Genomic DNA, 19,636 nt, shown 5'->3' on the forward strand with positions numbered 1-19,636 from the left:
AGCACTTACTGTTATGAGGTGGGAATGGTGAGGACAAAGGATACAATGGTGAAAAAAAAGGACCACAGACTCCTCTCTAATCACCAAGGGATGTATTTTTCCACATGTAACGGAAGCTTGGTAGGCTAGCTTCATCAAATAGGAGTTGGCTTTTTTTGCACATTACAGAAAGTCCAGAATGGGTGCAAAGTTCCAGGGTGTCACCAGATCCCAGATTCCATCTGTCTTTTGGCTTAGTGTGTGCTGTTTGCCTCATGGTCACAAAAAGGCTGCCAAACCTCCAGACAGGAGGGGAGAGTACCTGTTTCTGGCAGGAAGAAGAGAGTCACCAGAAGAAAGGGTGAGATGTACTGAGAAGTCCTAAAGCTCTCCAGGTGACTTCTGCTCATACCTTCCCTGGCCAGAACTGGACTGCATGACCACCTCTGGCTGTAACTGAGGCTGGAGATTGAGATTTTTAAACTGTGGCCACCTTGAACAAAATCACTCTCTGTCAATGAGCAAGATAGACAGTCTCTGCTACAACCGTTATGACTGGCTGATGAGGGAGACGTTGATCAAATAATCACAAATTATTGTAAAATGGGAAGGAGATGAGTTGAGTGTAGTGTGCGGCTCTGTGTAAGTATCAGTGAGGGACCCCGACCTGGTCTGCGACCCTGGGAAGCCATGTTTGAGCCCAGACCTAAGGATGAGTCATCTTTCTTATGCAAAAAAAAGGAGAAAGAACACTCTGGCTGGGGGAATGGCGGAGCACACCTGTGGTGGGAAGAAGGCCGAGGGCCAGAACACAGCCTAGGGATGAGAGCGAGCTTGTTACAAAATGAGCTCGAGAGGCAGCAGGGCCACGGCACACACGAGCGCGTTGGCCACGTAGAGGGCTTTCATCCTGAGCTTATGAGCAATGGAAAGCCTGGAGAGTCTCGAGAGGGGACCGATGAGATCTCTGCATTATGCAAAGATCACCTTTGCTGCAGCATGGAAGGTGGGTTGGAGAAGGGCAGGAGGACACTCTGAGACACCCCCTGGAGAGCTAGTGGTCCTGGCAATGGATAATGGTTACCTGGACTAGCAGGTCTCCGGAAGCAGGTGCTGGGAAGAGGATTCAAATGCAAGTAGCTACTTTGGCAGCTATCCCGGGAACCACCAGTAGGAGTGTGGGGGAGCTGAGACAGAGAAGGGAAGGAGGCCCCTGAACATGGCATTATCACTGTGAGCAAAGGCATTCTTTTCATTTCGTTCTCTATTTTTTGCATTCAGGACAGCTAGAACCTTAACAGATACTTAGAGACCACTGCTCAACTGAAGACGTTTTCCATCTTTTCCCCAGGGGGTCAAGTTGGCAGCGTTTGCCACCCCGCTGGATACTGAGGGACAGGGGAGAACAGGGTAAGGAAGGGGTGTAGTGCCTTCCCAACAGGGCAAGGAATCCGAACGCTGTCAAATAGTGCTAACTGGCTGTGCGTGCTGGGGCCGGCTGGCGGCATTAGGGGCCAGCCCAGGACACAAGCCTCGGAGGGGCAGACGAGCTGGGATATTTACCCACCAATTCCCCATCAGTCAGAACCTGGGCTGCTTCTAGAGAGGGAGCACTGATTCCCCTGCACTACCAGCTTGCTGTACTTAGGGGGAAAGTGGGCTCCAGTGGCTGGAGAAAGCCTTCAGACAACAGGATTGGGGGGGTAGCAATTTGAAAATGAGGTTGGTGTGTGCAGAAAAGGTAAAGACCAAGGCGATATGAGCAAGATCTGCTCCTGAGAGGGGTTGGAGGTGGAAAGGAGCAGACACATGGAAGACAGGCCTAGAGAGGGCGGGTCCAGGATGACCCCCAAGTGTCCCACCTGAGCAATAGGAAGATGGGGGCGAAGGAAGCCCAGGTATTCTGGGGGAGGAGAGACAAAGATCAGGAGGTGAGTGTCAGCCATGCAGAGCTGAGACTACCGAGGAGGGGTCAGGGCTGGGTGACAAAGGGGCTGAGGCCACACAAGGTGAGGCAGGGGAAGCTGGCCTCGAGATCCCCCGCATACATCGTCAGGAGCAGCCAGAGGCAGGAGGAAAATCGGGGAGTGGTGGGCAGCGGGGGCCAAGCAGTCTGGATGTTGCAACGTGCTTTAACTGATTCGTCCATCCTCTGCATGAGGGATGGGGACAGGATGACCTTGCTCTCTGCTGGCTGTGAAAGCTGCTTGTAAGGAGGCAGACTACGGTCTTGCGGTGCTCACTGGGGGGCGCCACTGAGCCTGAGCCTCCTGATTTCCTGAGCCCTCCTGCTACCCTACATACTCTGTCTGGAACAGCGGAAGATGAGGTACCCACAAGGCCAGCCCCGGGCGCTGCAGAGTTGGCACTGGCCTCTGCCTGCATGTCCCCCACATGAATGCCTAAAATTCCAGTGACAGGGCATGGGCCTTTCATTCAGTCCTGACAGAGAAGGCCTAGAATGCCAAGCCTCTGGCAGAGATACGGTGAACTTCAGCTCCTACTGAGAAGTAAGGCACGCTTATTTTAAGAATGAGCATCGATGTGTTTGAAATGTCCCATTGCTCTTCAGTGATTCCAGGGTGAGTTCCAGCGCCTGACTTGGCCCTTATCCATGCCTTCCTCCCAACCATTTCCCTTTGGCTCAACCAAATTGCTTACAGTTTCATGATGATGTCGGTTTCTCTGTGCCTCCAGGCCTTTGCACATGCTGATCCCTCTGCTACAACACTCTTCCATCTTCCTCACTCTGCCAATGATTCTGCCTTTTTGGCTCTTCCGGGAACAATTTCCTGAATGCCCGCAGCTCTGGTTTAGTTGGCCTCTGCCATGGATGGGTAGGCTCTGCTTGGGCCCTCTGTCCACCTGCACTCTCAGCCCTGCCCTGGGAGGCTCGTCTATCCATGAACCACTAGCCAGGCACCCTATGGATGCCGACCTCCCATTCACAGAGCTTGGGGTGGTCGTGAACATGCCCACACCCAGGTTCTGTGTTGACTGATCTGAAGCAGGTCTGGTCATCCTTTTTCCTTAAGGCTCCCACGTGGTCCTCATTGTGCCTCCAGGTCTGAGAAAGTTCACGAGGGACTCCTGCCCTGGTCCTGCCTCTAACTCCCTGGGGGAGACATGGGGAAGGCCCTGAGCACACCCCGTCTTCTGGACCTCGCTCTCCTTAGGTGGGAAAAGGACGGTACTGGATTTGCAGTATTTAAGAACATTTGGCAAGGTGCGGGCAGGTGAGTGAGAAGGTGGCCAGGCTCCTGCCGCCACCTCTCTCCCTCCCATCAACACACAGGACTTGGCCTCTTGGATCTGTTTGGCATGTTGGCCTTCTGCAATGCTATTTTGGGAAAGGGGAATCTGTTGCTTTGAAAGCCTAGTTTAAAAGCCCTCAAGACAGAGGATACCTGAGCACCTGGAGTGCTGGAAAAGTCTGTAGGCTTTCTCTGCTGAGAGGTCGAGAACACAGAACAGAACACCCATCTCAGAGTCTGGAATGAATGTGTGGCCGAGGAGGGGACGACTCCCTCAGAGATGGAGGGAGAGGAGAAACAGCAAAGGGTGTGAGCCATTGGCGTGGCTGTCCCCATCAGAACCAGGCCGGCGGAGGGCTGGGGCTAGGCTGCCTGCATGCCGGTCCGGGCCCTGCTCTCCAGATGGCCCCGGTCCCCCAGCCACCCGGGCCTACGGGCCCACGAGGATCTGTCCTGGCGCCTGAAGCAGGAGGGGCTGGCAGGACTCTCAGTTGGGGGCACGGGGTTAATGGTTAAGCTGCCCAGTCCTCCTGGGGGAGGAGGTTAATGTTTGATCGCCAGACCAGTCACAGGAAATGCCACTCACGGAGCTGTCACTGAGCCCAGCACACTTATCACAAATAAAAAATTAACTCTTCAGCTATTCCGGGTTAGGTGGCCAAGGCCTTCCCAGCATTTTGTGGGAACGTTTCAGGGTCACCCTAATAGCTGTGTGGACTGCTCTACCGGGCTATTTATTGCTCTGTTTACAGAAGCTGATACCCCCTCAGAGCTGCCTGGTGGAAGGGCTTTGGCTCTCCATAGGGAAGAATGTTCCAGAGAGTCGGTGTGGTGGCAGGAAAGGTGTGGGCTCAGCAATCACAAAGGCACGTGCGTTCCTCGTATCTTATGGGCTGTGTGACCTTGAGCAAGACACTAATCTTCTCTGGACCTTAGTATTCTTACCTTCAAAGTGGGGACACACCATGCCCCTTCTTTTCTTGTCTCTACTAGCTGGCTTCCCAGTCCTGAAGAACATGGGCAGGAGGGGACAGGCTGACTTCTTTTGGCGGGAGGGGTGGGGGTGAAGGGGGACGGGGCGAATGAGGTGAGATTCACATAGTCACTGAACCATCGAGGAGTGAACAATTCAATGGCTTTCAGGACATTCCAACACTGTGCAGCTAGCACCCCTCCAGTTCCAAAGCATTTTCATTGTCCCAAAAGAAAACCCCATACCCAGTAACTAATCCCTCCTCACTGCCCCCCTCCCCTGACCACGAATCTGCTTTCTGTCTCTATGGGTTTGCTGACCCTGGATTTCTACAAAGAATCCTACTGTAGGTGACTTTCTGTATCTGCTTTCTTCCACTAAGCGTGTTTTTGAAGTTCATTCACGTTGTAGCCTGCACCAGTATTTCAGACGTTTCCACGCAATTTTTTCTAGCAAACGGTCCCAGCTCCTTTTCTGGATTCCCCTGGGGCTCCGCCCCCAGCCCTTGACACGCCCACCCTTCCCTGCCCCCAGCTCACCTCCCCTCTTCTTTCCTGGGCACAAGGATCTTGGCTCATTTTTCAGGAACAAGTAGCTTATGTTTGTATACTTTTTTCAGACTTTTTGTTTTGTTTTGTTTTTAACCTGTATAGTAAGTACCATCATTAACCCCAGTTCACAGAGGAGGAAAAGAGAAGCTCCGAAAGGCTCAGGATCGCCCAGAGCTGAAACAGGACTCTCAGCCCACATCTTTTGACTCTAAATCCTGAGGATTTTGTAGTTTGCAACCCCGACTGAGCTGTGAATGACTGATATCCGCACCCTCCCAAGAAGGGATTTAAAAATTAGAAATCAGAAAGAAAACAAAAAAGGGACGCCTGGGTGGCTCAGTCAGTCGCCTAAGTGTCTGCCTTTGGCTCAGGTCATGATCCCAGGGGCCTGGAATCGAGCCCCACATCAGGATCCCTGCTCAGTGGGGAGTCTGCCACTCCCCCTGCTTGTGCTCGCTCTGTCTCTCTTTCTGACAAATAAAACCTGAAAAAAAAAAAAGAAATCAGAAAACAAAAGACAGACTGTTGATGCCAATTAATCTTTAATTAAAGTGAGAAATGGCATGAAATGAGGAGCTTTAGGCCAGGTGAGGAAGAGCTATTGGGGTGGGTGAGGGGGATTCTGTGGGTGGGGGGTACAGTTTGCCCAGGGCCTGGGAGGGGAAGGGCTCAGCACACTCAGGGAAAGCAGCCTTCAGGCTCAGGCTCGAAAGGTCCTTCCTCCTAACTTCCACAGCCTCCATGCAACGTGTGAAGTATTTCCCAGCCTGCTAATTCCGTGCCCCTCTCCGCTTGAATACTTCTAGTGGTGGGGAGCTCACTACTCCCAACACAGTTTATTCCGTGGAACGGCTTGTGCTTCATGGTTTAAAGAGAACCCTGCCCCCCAGACTGTTTAGCTGCCCCCCCCCGTGCTGTGCTTTGAAATGTCTTTGCCACATGGGACGTCAGTTCCCTTGACCCCATCCTGACCACTTCTGTGTGTGGTCCAGCCGTCACCAGGAGGGGAACGCCTTTCTTGACCAAAATGCCGTAGATCAGCTCATTAGCAAAGCCCAGGAAACCTCACCAGCTTGCCCCTTGGATGGCTGAGGGATGGGCCCGGGGTAGCTGAGAAAAGCAAAGGGAGACAGGGTGAAACCAGGGAGCAGACAGCTGCGGGAGCCCCTGAACTCCTGAGGGGTCTCGGGGAGGAGACAGGTGAATGGCGGCGCACAGGGGCAGGAGGCAGCTGGGAGATGGGTGTGGGAGCTCTAGCTAGCTAGGAGGAGAGGGTCAACACTGACAGAAGTGGAAGCTAGGGGAGGACCAGAAGGGCAAGGCGAGGGGGAACTCGGTTCCCTGGAGACCTCTGCTAGCCGGCACAGTGAGCAGTGGGGGGTCTGCAGGGGGCTTGGAGGGATGAAGGACCCACTGCCCAACCCCGTATGGCCCTGGAGGCCTGGCTTGGACCTGCAGTTTGACATGTGGCTCCGGAAATACTCCCAGGTTATCCTCAGGCCATCTGAGCTCATTTATAAATAAATCAAAGACTGGAAGATGGATGCTTCTCCGTGGGTGGACGCAGGGCAGACGCAGTTGGCAGAGGGCTGGCTGTGTGCCAGGCCCCAGGCTGGGTGGGGATGCAGAGATGTCCCAGGCCCTGTCCTGCCCTCTCCGTTCTCCTTCACCTGTATTCCAGCCCCCGCTCCATCGCCAGACCTGCCTCTGGGGCCACATCTCTATGGGGACAGGGGGTGGCGCAGGACAGCAGGACTGCAGGACAGAGGAGCAGATGTCACTGAGCCTTTGCTCGGGGCCTGGCCCAGTGCCAGGGGCTTCATGAGTGTAAAGGAGACCGATCTTTGTCCATCAACCCCAGTGGGCAAAAACAGAACTTTCTCAGTTTTCTGTACCTTTCGCTCTGACTCCTCTCTCCTGGGATGGAGGAACCTAAGTCTTGGTATTTTCTGCATCTTCCCCACCACTTGCCCAGGCTGTCAGAGACTCACGTGGCACTGTGGTAGCTGGGGGAGCCCATGAGCTTCTGCGCTTCGCGGGGAGGCATGGGCTCTCTGAGGCTGTCTGTGGTCCTGCCCGTCTAGACAGGTCCTGCAGCCGTTTCTCCCCTGGGTTACCCCACTGTCCAGGGCTGGCTGGGCAGCAGGTACTCATGCCTCTTTCTGGAACCTCGTACGTCCTGCTCATTACTCTACTTCCTTGTCTCTCCAGTCTGAGAGAAGTCTTGCTCCTTTTCTGTTTTCTCCCAAGCATTTTGTTTACACCAGAATTATTGTCCCTGTCCCCGTCCCCCACCCCCTGCCCCCCGCACAGCCTCTGGAAACCCAAGCCAGGAAGATTCTAAGTTTTTCTGCCCACCTGTGAGAACATGAACCAGTAGGCTGAGGAGGAGAGACAAAAAAAAAAAAAAGGCGGGGAGGGGGGAGAAGAATGGAGATTAACAGATGAGAAAATATTCTCCCGCACACACGAATCATTTATTTAGTCCTCATCAAAATCCTGGGCGATGTTACTATGCCCATTTTGTAGATGAGGACACTGAGGCCCATGAGGTAAAGGGCACGTGCAAGCCAGATTTGGGTCCAATAGTTAGGATGCCATCCTGTCCTCTGCAGCCACGGGCACTCAGCAGGCACCCCCAGATGGCATTTGTGGTCCAACATTGTCTTCTCTTGTCTCCGCACTTAAACATCCCCAGGCTTCCATCCCCGCCCTCCCGCCAGGCAGTCAGTGGCGACGGTGCCCATCAGGGATGGTGGAGAGCTGCCCCTCACTCTGCCCTGTGCTCTGCTTGCCCACGCAGCGGCTGCTCTGTATGCATTTCAGCCCTGCCTTTCTGGAGGCGGTGAGCCCTCCCTACTGGCGCAGTTACCAGGAGCCCCATTTACAAAACTCCTCCATCCCTTATCTCATTGGATACCCCTTCACCCCCAACTCAGGCAGCGAGCTCTGGGGCTCAGGAGCTAAACCTACCAGGAACCCACAGTGACCCGAGTTCGGAGCTTTGTCCCTTTCCCGCCAGAGCCCCAGAAGGAGGCTGGTGCCAGGACGCCCCCCCTCCTCCCATCCCTGCCCCATCGGCACAGGCCTTCCCCGTACTCAGTGCGGGAGCCTGGTGGGAAGTGGGTTCTGAGGCCCTCCGCTCACCCTGAACAGTGCAAAGGGGGTCCCTGCAAGCAGCCAGGAGCCACGCGGAACCACCCAGCTGCCCTGGAGACAGTCCCTCCAGCCCCGCGCCCCACCTGTGCTGATCGCCTGAATGTTTTCTCTTTAAATCAATTGACTTTTTCTTCATCCTGCTGCACATTAGATCTTAGACTTATTCCTCCTTCATAACTGCAGCTTTGTGCCCTTTGGCCAGCCTCTCCCCATTCCCCCCCCCACCAACCCCAGCCCCTGGTGACCGTTCTACTGTCTGATGAGTTTGAGTCTTTCACATCCCACATGGGAGTGAGATCACGTAGCATTTATCTTTCTATGTCTGACTTAGCCCATTTAGCCTAGTGTCCTCCAGGTTTATCCATGTTGTCACAAGGGGCAGGATTTCTTTCTTTGTTAAGGCTGAGTAGTATCACATTGTAATCCTCCTTATCGGTTCATTGTTCGATGGACAGTAGGCTGTTTCCACACCTTGGCTATTGTGAACGATGTTGCAGTGGGTAAGGGAGTGCAGAGATCTCTTTGAGGTCCCGATTTCATTTCCTTTTGGTACATACCCAGAAGTGGGATTGCTGGATCACATCGTAGTTCTATTTTTATTTTTTGAGGAGCGTCCGTACTGTGTTCCATGGTGGCTGCCCCAGTTTGCATTCCCACCAACAGTGTACCCACCCTTTTTTTAAGATTTATTTAATTTTTTCAGAGAAAGAGAGACAGACAATATGAGCGGCGGCGGGGGGGGGGCAGAGGGAGAGAGAATCTCAGGCGGACTCCGCACTGAGTGTGGAACCCGACGCAGGGCTTGATCTCTGGACCCTGAGATCATGACCTGAGCCGCAATCAAGAGTTGGATGCTTTACGGACTGAGCCCCCGGGTGCCCTGAGGGTTCCCTTTTCTTCAACTTTTAGTTTTCAACTTAGCTTCCTTCTTTTTTTTTTAAAGATTTATTTATTTTATTTATTAGACAGAGAGAGACAGCCAGCGAGAGAGGGAACACAAGCAGGGGGAGTGGGAGAGGAAGAAGCAGGCTCATAGCGGAGGAGCCTGATGTGGGGCTCGATCCCGGAATGCCGGGATCACGCCCTGAGCCGAAGGCAGACGCTTAACCGCTGTGCCACCCAGGCGCCCCAACTTAGCTTCCTTCTAAACACTAGTAGCTATAAACTCACAGATGTGATATGCTCAACCTATACTGCTTCCTACATATTAAATTCTCTTTTTTGAAAAATGTGTAACTATTAAAATTAAAAGCATTCAGCCACGTCCCAGCTAGACAAGCGTGCTGCTGGGGATGGTCTCCTCGCACTGGGAGCACTAGGTCTGTTCCCGATGCAGCAGCGGGAGGGAGTGTGGCCCTGTGAACCGGCTGTCGGAGAACCCCACTCTCCCTGAGGGAAGCCTGCTCCCCTCTTACATCCAGCCCCTCCTCTGCCGCCTTCTGCCAGCCCCAGGGCAGTGTCCCCGTGGGCCCAGCCTGACATGACCCAGGTCAGGAAGCCTGCCAGATGCCCTGGCACCCTCCCCATCCGTCTGGCCAGCTGGACGGCAGCTGTCCAGCCTCAGGGGCAGGAGCACTGGGCCCATGCCCTGGCTGACCTGGCCAGGCCCGGCCCTGAGTTCATTTCTCCCAAAGTGAGGAAAGAGGCCCATGAATTCTTCCACAGCTGGGAAGTGCCCCAGCTGCTCCTTGTAAATGAGGCACCCTGCTGTCATAAGACTTCTGCGGAAGGAGAAAGGACATGGGTCAGCCTCATCCACCAGGCTCCAGCTGCTGGAATAGCTCAAGTAGACAGACACAATGGGTCATCTGTTACGGGCCTTCCCAGCACAGTGTCGCCGTCCCAGGGGCATCTGGGGAGACCAGAGTCACCGGGAGCCTGCAAGCTCTGGGAGGCCCTGCTTAGGTCTGGCGAGCAGCATCCAGGCTGGAAAATGGGTGCCCAGTTGCCTGGACCGTGGTAGAACCGTGCCTGGGTGCTCTGGGGGGAGCTCAGACGGACAGCTCCAGCCCCTCCTCTTTCAGGGCTCACTGTGAGAGTTGGGGTGAAGGTTCAGGGACATCCAAGGGCTTGCTCATCACCCACATTCCTCTAGTGACACAGACCTTGGTCTTGAGTCCCAGGATGCTTCCACTGTGCTGTGCAAGCCCCATCCAAGCCTTGCCTCTGTGTCTAAGCTCTGTCTCATTCCTACGGGCACAGTCTGTCTGTCACTCGGGGCACCTCTGCCTCCAGAGCCCCCAGCCGGGCATTCCAACTTCCCGCTTCCTCTCTTCCCCCATCCTGAACCCCCTGCAAGAGGAGAGCCCCACCTGCCTTCAGCCCAGCTCTCTACATCCTTCCTCTTTCCCTCCTGGGCCAGCGCCACACCCTGCCTCCCTGCCACCTCCTGGCCCCTCTCCAGCTCTATGTGGAAGGCTCTTGGAAGCTGGGGTTGGTGCCCAAGGAGACAGGGCAGGTGGGTGGAGCCTGGCAGGTGGCACCAAGCAGTGTGGCTGGACAGCTACTTTCCAGCCCCTGCATTTCCCGGCTGTGCGACTCCAGGAACCCGCTTCTCTTCTCTGTGTTATTGCTTCATCCATAAAACAAGGACAGGGCCAGGTGCCTTGGAGCACTGCCATGGGTTCGATGAGCTCATATGTGTGAAAGAACAGGGTGACGGACTCCCAGTAGCACCAAACCAGAGCTGACAGGCAGAGGACTAGAAGGCCAGGACCTTAACATGGAATTCAGAAGTCAGCGCTCAGACCAAAGCCCGTTGCCAACGGATCCACGCCGGGAATGGCCTGAGAGCCTGTTTTAACACAGTAGCATGCCTGGGCCCCTCCCGACACCAATTAAATCAGGGTCGCTGGGTGGAGGGCCCAGTTCTGTATGCTATTAAAGCTCCCCGGACGGGGGCACCTGGGCGGCTCAGTCGGGGAAAGGCTGCCTTCAGCTCAGGTCTTGTCCCGCATCCGGCTCCTGGCGCTGCGGGAAGACTGCTCCCTCCACCTGCCGCTCTCCCTGCCGGTGCTCTCTCTGACAAATAAATACATGAAATCTTTTTAAAAAATAATAATAAAGCTCCCTAGATGGATACACTGTGTAGCCAGGCTGGAGGCCCCCTGCCGTGGGGTCTAATGCGAGCTGAGGCCAAGAGGTGCTCTGTCTTCTGCTCTAGAGAAATCCAGACCCGCCCTGGTGAGGCTTATACGAGATAAGTGTGTTCTCTCCTTCCTTCAGGCCTTCAACACGAGTGCTTACTGTGTAGACGGCAGAGTCGGAGGCCCCAAAAATAAAAGGGCACATTAGACACCACGGGTTCCTGATCTCGAAGAGTCAATGCCTAATGGGAACTCCTAGCAGGCCGGAGTGTTGGGAGTGGTGACAGGCAGTGGGGGGCCCTTGGCCCGCGCTTGCTCCCTGTCTAATGCTGCTGATCGTCTTGGCAGGTTGCGAGGGGCTCTGGGACAACATGAGCTGCTGGCCCTCCTCCGCGCTGGGACTGACTGTGGAAGTGGGGTGCCCCCAGTTCCTGCAGATACTCACCGGTAGAAACGGTAACCACTCAGCCCGTGGGTCTTGGCTTCGAGGCAGTGGGTGGCCCTCTGGGTGGGGCCTTGGCCTGGGGGCCGAAGAACCTCTGGGGACAAGTGGTGAACGGCACGGTGGGAGGTGGTCCTTGTTGGGGACTGGAGCCCTTGTTTGGGGGTGTGGGCCAGGAGGCAATGTACTAAGAAGTGATAAAGGAGACTGGGCTTGCTTCTCTCTGTCCCACATCCCCATGTGGGCGCCCCCACTTCCTTCCATGTTCCTGTCCCCTTAGCAACCAGACCCCTTGCTCCAGCCCCTGGGTCTGGGTCTCACGGTGGCACAACCTAGCTTTCCAGAACACTTACTTTCTGTATGTCCATTCTGCCAGGGCCTGCTAATAAACTATGCCCTCCCTCAAAGCCCCTTGTGTCCTGGGTGATCTCTTGCCTGAGGAAAATTGCAGTTTACAAGGATTTTCTTAATTTGAGGCAGGGAGGTGGGGAGACTGTCTCAGATGGGATGTTCAGGGACTAACATGGGCTAAAACCCCACCTGCCAGGCATTTTATAAAAACACAGGCTTATTTTAACCATCACAACTCCCCTGCCAGTCACAGACCTTGTCTCCTCCACTTGACCCTGGAAAGAGCAAAAATAACAGGGAGTTAAGAGGGGTTTAGCACTTTGCCTAAGGTGCACGGCTAGAAAATAAAGAAACTAAGATTCAAACCCAGATTTCTCCGACTTCAAAACCAGTGCCCTGTCCTTGATGCCAGGATCAAGGTGGGACTACAGCCTTATGTGGGGGGGGGGGTGATGCTGGGTAGAGGCAAGGTAGTTTCATGGTCTTTGGCCCCTGTCCTCCATGAGGTCATTTAAAGTCTAAAGCCTGACCTGGCTCTGCTGCCCTCTCCCCTTGTCTATGTGGGACAGAAAACACTGGCCAATGAGGCCCTTCACAAGAGCAAACCAGAAACAATGACTTTATACTAAAACCCACCAGCAACCCAAAGCCAGGTAAGGAAAGGATGACCAATGAGGAAGCCAAGACCATGCAGTGTGGGAAAGGAGCGTAAATTCCTCACTCCATAATTCTCTAGTACGCATGTGCATGCACACACACACACACACACACACCCAGATCTGGGGAGCACACTGTCCCGCCCAGCCTCCTTGATGCCCAGCATACAGGAACTGCAGGGGACCAGGGAGACAGGTCTGAGTCCCCCTCCTCCACTTACTGCTTGGATAATGCCTACTGCTGAAACAGACAGATGCACAGACGTGCCTTCGTACGTGCAGTGCCTGCCCCCCTGAAGTCCAAACCGGGTGCTCCTGATTACCACCAGGCCTGAATACGATCCCGCTTCACCCACGTTGCCTCTGCCAGAACTCAGTCATGTGGCGACACTGACCTGCAAGGGACTTGCGAGAGTGTGGTCCAGCCAGCTGTCCATCTCCGAGGCCTGAGAGCCCAAGTTACTCATTCTCAGCCTTGATTTTCTCATCTGGAAAAAGGGGGGAATAAATAGGACCCGTCTATAAGGCTGTGCTTGGAAATGAATTTTTAAAATCTTCCTTTGTCCTTTCTTTTCCTCTCTTCTCCCTTCTTGCCTCCCGCTCCAACACACGCCTGCACACATGTGCCAGCAAACTTACCAACAGTCTTTTTCTCCCAGCGTGACCCTTCTGTGTCTATGTCTGGGGTCCACGGAGCTCCCGACACATGAAATTAATCCACACATGGTTGACCTGCAGCAACAGGCTGGTCAGGTGCAAGGCCAGGACCAGATCCTGGACTCCCGGTCCAGTGCTCCTCCCTTGTTGACCAAGCTCTTCTGTTGGAGGGACTTGAAGCTCCCCCCCTTTCCCAGCCTTCCCTTCGCAGCCCAGAGTGTAGGGCCTCGGCCTCCCCCATCTCCTACCTTTCTGCAGAGGGGCCAGGCAGAGACATGCTCCTGGCCAAAACCATCCCAATCAATTGCTAGAACGCCTGCATACCTCATTAACTAGTAGCCTACTACCTCCTTTTTGAGGATCCGCAACCCTTTAATTGCTCAAGAACCCCCGGAGTTCACCCAGGGGTGCAGTTCCAGGTCTACACGCTGTGGGCGAGAAGGCTGGGGTGGTACGCCTACCTCTGCTGCAGTTTCTTCTTTATGCCACATGGTGTCGCTGTGGGGCTGCAGGAGCCACCCGTCTACCAGTCCACTGGGGGGCCCTGCTGGCTAGCGCTTACGGCTTTTTTGGGGGNCCCCCCCCCGCCACGCCCAAGGGCCACTCTGTTCATACCCAGCCCGGGCACCAGCCCGGGTGCCCAGCCAGTCCAGGAGCACGGGTCAGGACCAGTCCGGCCTCAGCTACCAAGAACCATCTTCCTACCTACCGGTAACCTTTTGCTTCCCCAAAGATCCCAGCCCCCTGGTCTCCTCTCGGGAAGGAGGGCTCCCCTCAGTGATATCTCACAGGATTCCAGCCCAACCCAGGGAGGAGTGCCTGGCGAGGACTGTCTGGTGTTTTGCACCGACCCTTCCTTTTGAGAGAAGAAAACAATAATAATAAATTAATTATTTCCCAGGGCACCCACTACACGGGCCCACACAGGATGGTCATGCATGTGACTGGAGAAACTGCAGGCTGGAATGTGCCCCCAGATATTTTTCTGTGCGTGCCAAGGTCTAGAACGTTCCCTCCAGGATGCATTCCTTTGATTCTTAATGGGGCACTGGTCTTCCAGAGTTCCTTGCTAGAAAACACACTTCCCAGGCAGGGTCAGGCCTTGGCCTTGCCCTTCTATCTTGGGATTGGAGCCTTAACACAGCAGAGAGTCCTAACCTGATGAGGGTCCTGGAGCCTTTTGAGAACTGGAGAAAAGCTTTGGACTGGCTCTTCCCCAAACTGCACATGTTTACGCACGAAAGTACTGACTGTACCTTCAGAGGCCCTCGAGGTGTACATGGACCTGAACCCGGGTAAGGAAGGACCCCTGTCCCATTAGGAATTAACCGCAGGGGAAGTGGGTGGGGTTGACGGGACTCCAGAGAGAGCCAGCCCTCGTCCCCTCTGCGGTTCTGCCAAGAGCCCAGTCAGCACAGGGCACCGCCTTGTTAGCACACCGGGCGCGTGGCCTGGACCACATGCCGCATCTGTCCGGGGAATCCCACCGGGTCAGTGAGGAAAGGCCCCCAAATGGGCAGCTAGGGACACCCTGGCTGATAACCGGTTCCGGGCTCCCGGGAGTTTGTGTTCTCTTGATTCAACTTCCCATCCAACCAAGCCGAAATGGGACTGCCCTGCTTTCCCGTCTGACACCCTAGCTCCCTTGACTTAACTGTAGAAATCTTGCACCCCCTCCTGAATTCCATGCCTCCGAGCCCCACGAAGGAAAGGCTGAGAGGAGGAGGGATTCACCCTGTGGTGTTCGCTGGGCACTTCCTGGTGCTGTCGTGTTCCCTGCTCGGTCCCGCAGCGTGGGTGGTTCTTGTCACTGGGCACAGAGAAGTGATGTACGTAAGCTCACACCCAGATGACCAAGAGGCAGGGCTGGGTTTCCCAATCAGATCCGGCTACTTGGAAACCTGTGCTCCAGGTCTCAGGAGCCTTCAGGGGCCGGGCATATCTCGATCCGGAAGGCGGAGATCTCCTGGGGCTAGAAGCTGCCTTGGGACCACAGGGAGAGGGCCAGGTGGGAGGGAGGCACAGAGAAGGGTGACATCCTGGTTGGGCCCTGTTGCCCAATCATGGGCCTTGGTTTTCTTATCTGGAAAATCAGCTAGCAGGATCTCCCTCACGGAGCGCTGTGAGGATTGGATCAAAATCTGGGAATTAGCCTAGTGGCTGGTTCTAGAAATGCCAGCCACAGTTCTCCCTCGAGTTCAGCAGAACCTGTTTAACCCTGAATGCTGTGGACCAGTGGTCCAGACCCGAGGCCTGTCTGAGAGGAGCATGCGAGGCCCAGCTGGGGTGGCTAAGGCCGCTGGAGAGGGTACAAATTAGAGCAGAGGGAGTGTCAGAGCTCCTAACTCCAGGGCTGTTCCCTGAGCCCCTGCCACACCCTCCGCAGTCAGATCCTGGGGCCAGCACTTGGCCCTCCTCTGCTGCCTGGAGTAAAGGATGCTGCTGGGCCAGGCAGGCTGCGGACTCCTCCTGGGGGGGCTTCCTAAGATTTCCTTCTTGGCGGCAGCTCCCCTTCCCCAGTCTTCGGGTTCCTGTTCTAAAATCTCCTTGTGGGCAGACTCCCTGTTCCTTTACAGAAGAGTTTACAGCGGGGTCCTGATCTCCACTCAGTTGCTTTTCTAGCCCACCAGCCAGCAAACGGAGGCGCTAGGGCTCTGGGTAGGCACGGAGCCCTGGGGAGCTCATCGCTGCTAAGGGAGGTGGGGAAGCCAGCCACCCCTGTGCGAGGGGCGTGGGACTTGACCTTGCCCTTGTGCTAGAGGCGAATGCACACAAACGGGCAGGCGGGCGTGTGGCCAGAGGACTGTGAACTCCTTCCTCTCCGGAAGGGGCTGCCCCCTGGAAACCAGACCACAGTGCCCCCCTGGAAACCGGACCACAGTGCCGCTGGCTGCTCTGGTGGTGCTTTTCAGGTACTCAAGTGAGATTTGAAACAGAACTTCCTTGGTGCGGCAGTGGCACCGGGAGCCTGAGGACATTTCACTATGGGAATGGCCGGTTCCTCGCCAACCATGCCAGGTTCTTGGGGAACCCAGCCATTAAATGGCAGCGGGACCTGGGATCAGGATAAGCAGGAGAAAGAAAGGGGATCAGTACGTAGTGTGTGGCTGAGAGTGAGGGTCCGAGACCCCAGGGTTCAAATCCCATTTCTTCCATTTCCTGTGCTGTGATCTTAAGCAGATTATTTAACGGCAGTGTGCCTCAGTTTCCCCAACTGTAAAGCGGATGCGGTATTTACATGTTATAATATGTTTTCCTCTAAAAGTAACTGCCTGGTTCATAGCCTTGTTAGGGTTAGAGGGGTTGCTTAGAGCAGTGTCTGGACATAGTAATCCCCAGGTATTATCACGGTAGAGCACAGGACTTTGTAATGGAGCAAATACACGATCCTCCGAGAGTGACATCAGTGGTTTTTTGGTTGGGGGTGTACAATCAAAATTGCTCGGGACTGCTGTCCTTCCGCACGACATTTGGCATCATATGGGACACTGTAATCCCTTGAAAGAGTCCTGGTGTCCTACCAGCGCGAAGGTTTATATTTATCTCCTGTGAACACCCAGGGGGTCAGGGAGCAGCCCCTGTTTCGGGAAAACCCTCAAAAAGCCAGAAGTGGCACCTCAGCCAGTGGGGGGTGGAGGATGGGCAGGGGAAGTCCCCCCTGGAGTGCCAGGGAACTTGATGCTGAGATTGGAGCCCAGGAAGGAAAGGTGGGGGGTGGAGTGGTGTGGCAGTGGACAGACCCGGGGTGAAGCCATAGTGCCACGGGGCCTGAGAGACCCCTGGAGTGGGGCTGGGCCTGGGGACAGCCAGCCGGGCTGGGGAGCAGTGACCGGAAGCTCTGCAGGGGCGTGGGGTCCAGTGGAGGAGAGCTGCTGGGACCGTAGGGTTCTGTGATGTGTGCAACACCGGCCCCCTGTCTGTGGAGGCCTGTGTCTGGCACAGAGGGACGTGGGGGTGGGCGAGGCCATGGGACCCCAAGAGGAAGGAAAGTAGTGCTTGGAGGCTGAGCGGGGTATTAGTTCAGAGCCGGCCTGCTTCCTAGACCGAGGCCTCGGGGTCCTCAGGTCTGTCTCTCTCTCACCTGTGCACACACGTCTGCATCTTTGGCCGTTCTAGGGCTACCTCCCTACGTTCCTTTCCCGCCACTTCTTTTTTTTTTTTCCTAAGATTTTTATTTATTTACTTAAGGGACAGCGAAAGTGAGAGAGATCACAGAGGGAGAGGGAGAAGCAGGCTCCCCGCTGAGTGGAGAGCCTGAAGCAGGGCTCGATCCCAGGACCCTGAGGCCATGACCTGGGCTGAAGGGAGACGCTTAACCAACTGAGCCACCCAGGTGTCCCTTTCCCGCCCGTTTTTACTGACCATTAACGTATTCTTCAAGGATCGGCTGGGCCAATTGGGAGCTGACTGTGTGGTTCAGAGGAAGGGAGCTGGAGCGAGTGACAGGGAAGTGGCAGGCTGCCCCTAAGGTGTGGCTGAGGGTTCAGGACCCCAGGCCATCTGTCCCCGGTCCCCACTGCTCACCTGCAGGATGCTTGGCCCCCACAGGTTCCATGTTTCGAAACTGCACACAGGACGGCTGGTCGGAAACCTTCCCCCGGGCTGACCTGGCCTGTGGGGTTAACGTGAACGACTCATCCAATGAGAAGCGGGTAAGCCTGTCTGCCCCTCTTTCTGGGCTGGGGGTCTACTGGGTGAGAAGACGGAGTAGAGCCAGCCCCAGGTCAAGATCAGGGGACCGGGAGCTGCTCCTGTCACCCACCCCACCTGACTTATCATCCAGGGTTCAGGGGGCCTGCCTCACTGCCCTGGTGTGTCAGCCCGGAGGGGGTGCTCTGAGGACCCGGGCACAGTGAGAGCTGCCCTCTGTCGCCACGAGACTGGGGGTGACTTAGTCATGAAAGCGAAAGAGAAGCACCGTGGTGGCTACATGCCTGGAGCCAGGCTGGTGAGTCTGAACCCTGACTGTGACCTTGGTGGGGGTGGGAGGACTTAATTTCTCTGTGCCTCAGTTTCTCCATCAGGCAAATAGGGCTGATCATGGTTCTGACCTCACAGACTTGCCAAGGGAACCAAACGAAGTAATCTGGGGAAGTGTTGAGAAGGGGGACCAAGTTGGAGACTCAAGTTTCTTCCCTCCTGGGGCTTGTCACCCAGCTGGGGGACACACATGAGGTCTTCAGGTCCGGCCAGAGCAGGGTACTTTATTTTATTTTATTTATTTTTGAAGATTTTATTTGTTTATTTGACAGAGAGAGAGAGACAGCCAGTGAGAAAGGGAACACAAGCAGGGGGAGTGGGAGAGGGAGAGGCAGGCCCCCCGCGGAGCAGGGAGCCCGATGTGGGGCTCATGGATCCCAGGACCCTGGGATCATGACCTGAGCCAATGGCAGACACTTAATGGCTGAGCCACCCAGGCACCCCAGAGCAGGGTGTTTTAATAACGAGACCCAGCAAGGATTGGTCAGTGGGCACAGATGGTTTTGGAGGAGTGGATGGGCTCTGACTCCTGCAGGTGACCATTTCTATCACTGACTTATATGAGGACAGGAAGTTCATGTGATCACATGGCAAAATCCATAAAATTAAGAGAGAACGTTCTTATGGTGGGTGGCAGCACAGAGGTTCGAAAGGATGCTCGGGCTGCAAGGACCAGAAATTTCCAACTTGCCTAATAAACAGACGTGGCTCATGTAACTGGGGGTGCAGAGAACAGGCTTCAGAACTCTTTCATAAAGCAGCACTAACAAACTGCGAAAGGACTGGGTTCTTTCCATTTCTCCTCCTGCTATCCTGTGGGCTTCTTCTCGAGGCTGCCACCTCTCTCGATGTAGGATGACTTCCATTGGTGATGACAGCCACAGACTCCCCCGTGCCTGCTTGTCTAGGAGGAGGGACAGCCTGACTTCATATGGCTTCTTCCCAAAAGCAAGAAACCTTCACCCAAACCCCAGCAAGCTTGTGCTCACAACTCACTGGCCCAAAGTGACTTGAGCCTTCCCCCTCCCCCGAACCATCCCTGGCAGAGGGATGGGGTACAGGATTGGCCTTGGCCAGTGGTTCTCAAACCTTTTGGCCTTGGGAACTTTTTATACTCTTAAGAATTATTGAGGATCCCAAGGAGAGTTTGGTTTTGTGAGTTACGTCTATTGAAACCACATCAGAGACACTGTTGGCTTAGACACATCAGCTGGGGAAGGACAGAGCCCAGGACCTTAACCATGATATTCATCCAAGGTTGAAACTGTAAAATCCCAAAACAAGGAGCTGAAATTTAACAAAGGTAAATGCAAAGTGTGGACTTAACTCAGAATATGAATTGGCCAAAAATAGTGGGAAGGAGACCTACTTTGGTGTCAGCTCACATAAAAAATTTAAAAATTACAATCCCTAAGATCAGAAAGGTTTCCAGGGGCGCCTGGGTGGCACAGCGGTTAAGCGTCTGCCTTCGGCTCAGGGCGTGATCCTGGCGTTATGGGATCGAGCCCCACATCAGGCTCCTCCACTGTGAGCCTGCTTCTTCCTCTC

The 19,636-nt window shown here is 54.9% G+C and overlaps 1 protein-coding gene across 6 annotated transcripts in view; it reads left to right on the top strand.

Annotated features, from left to right (window-relative positions):
- The window catches only part of SCTR (secretin receptor), a 72,290-nt gene that overhangs the window by 25,454 nt on the left and 27,200 nt on the right, over positions 1-19,636 (top strand). For 4 of the 6 annotated variants that reach the window (XM_034654407.1, XM_034654408.1, XM_034654412.1 and 1 more), the window contains exons 3-5: positions 11,351-11,458; positions 17,657-17,760; positions 17,892-18,056. In XM_034654407.1, coding sequence (XP_034510298.1) covers positions 11,351-11,458; positions 17,657-17,760; positions 17,892-18,056 — 377 coding nt within the window. The remainder of the gene's footprint in view (positions 1-11,350; positions 11,459-17,656; positions 17,761-17,891; positions 18,057-19,636) is intronic. The other 2 variants (XM_034654409.1, XM_034654411.1) reach the window with 1 other exon arrangement.

This window comes from Ailuropoda melanoleuca, chromosome 2, assembly GCF_002007445.2.
Source record: "Ailuropoda melanoleuca isolate Jingjing chromosome 2, ASM200744v2, whole genome shotgun sequence".
Taxonomy (NCBI): domain Eukaryota; kingdom Metazoa; phylum Chordata; class Mammalia; order Carnivora; family Ursidae; genus Ailuropoda; species Ailuropoda melanoleuca.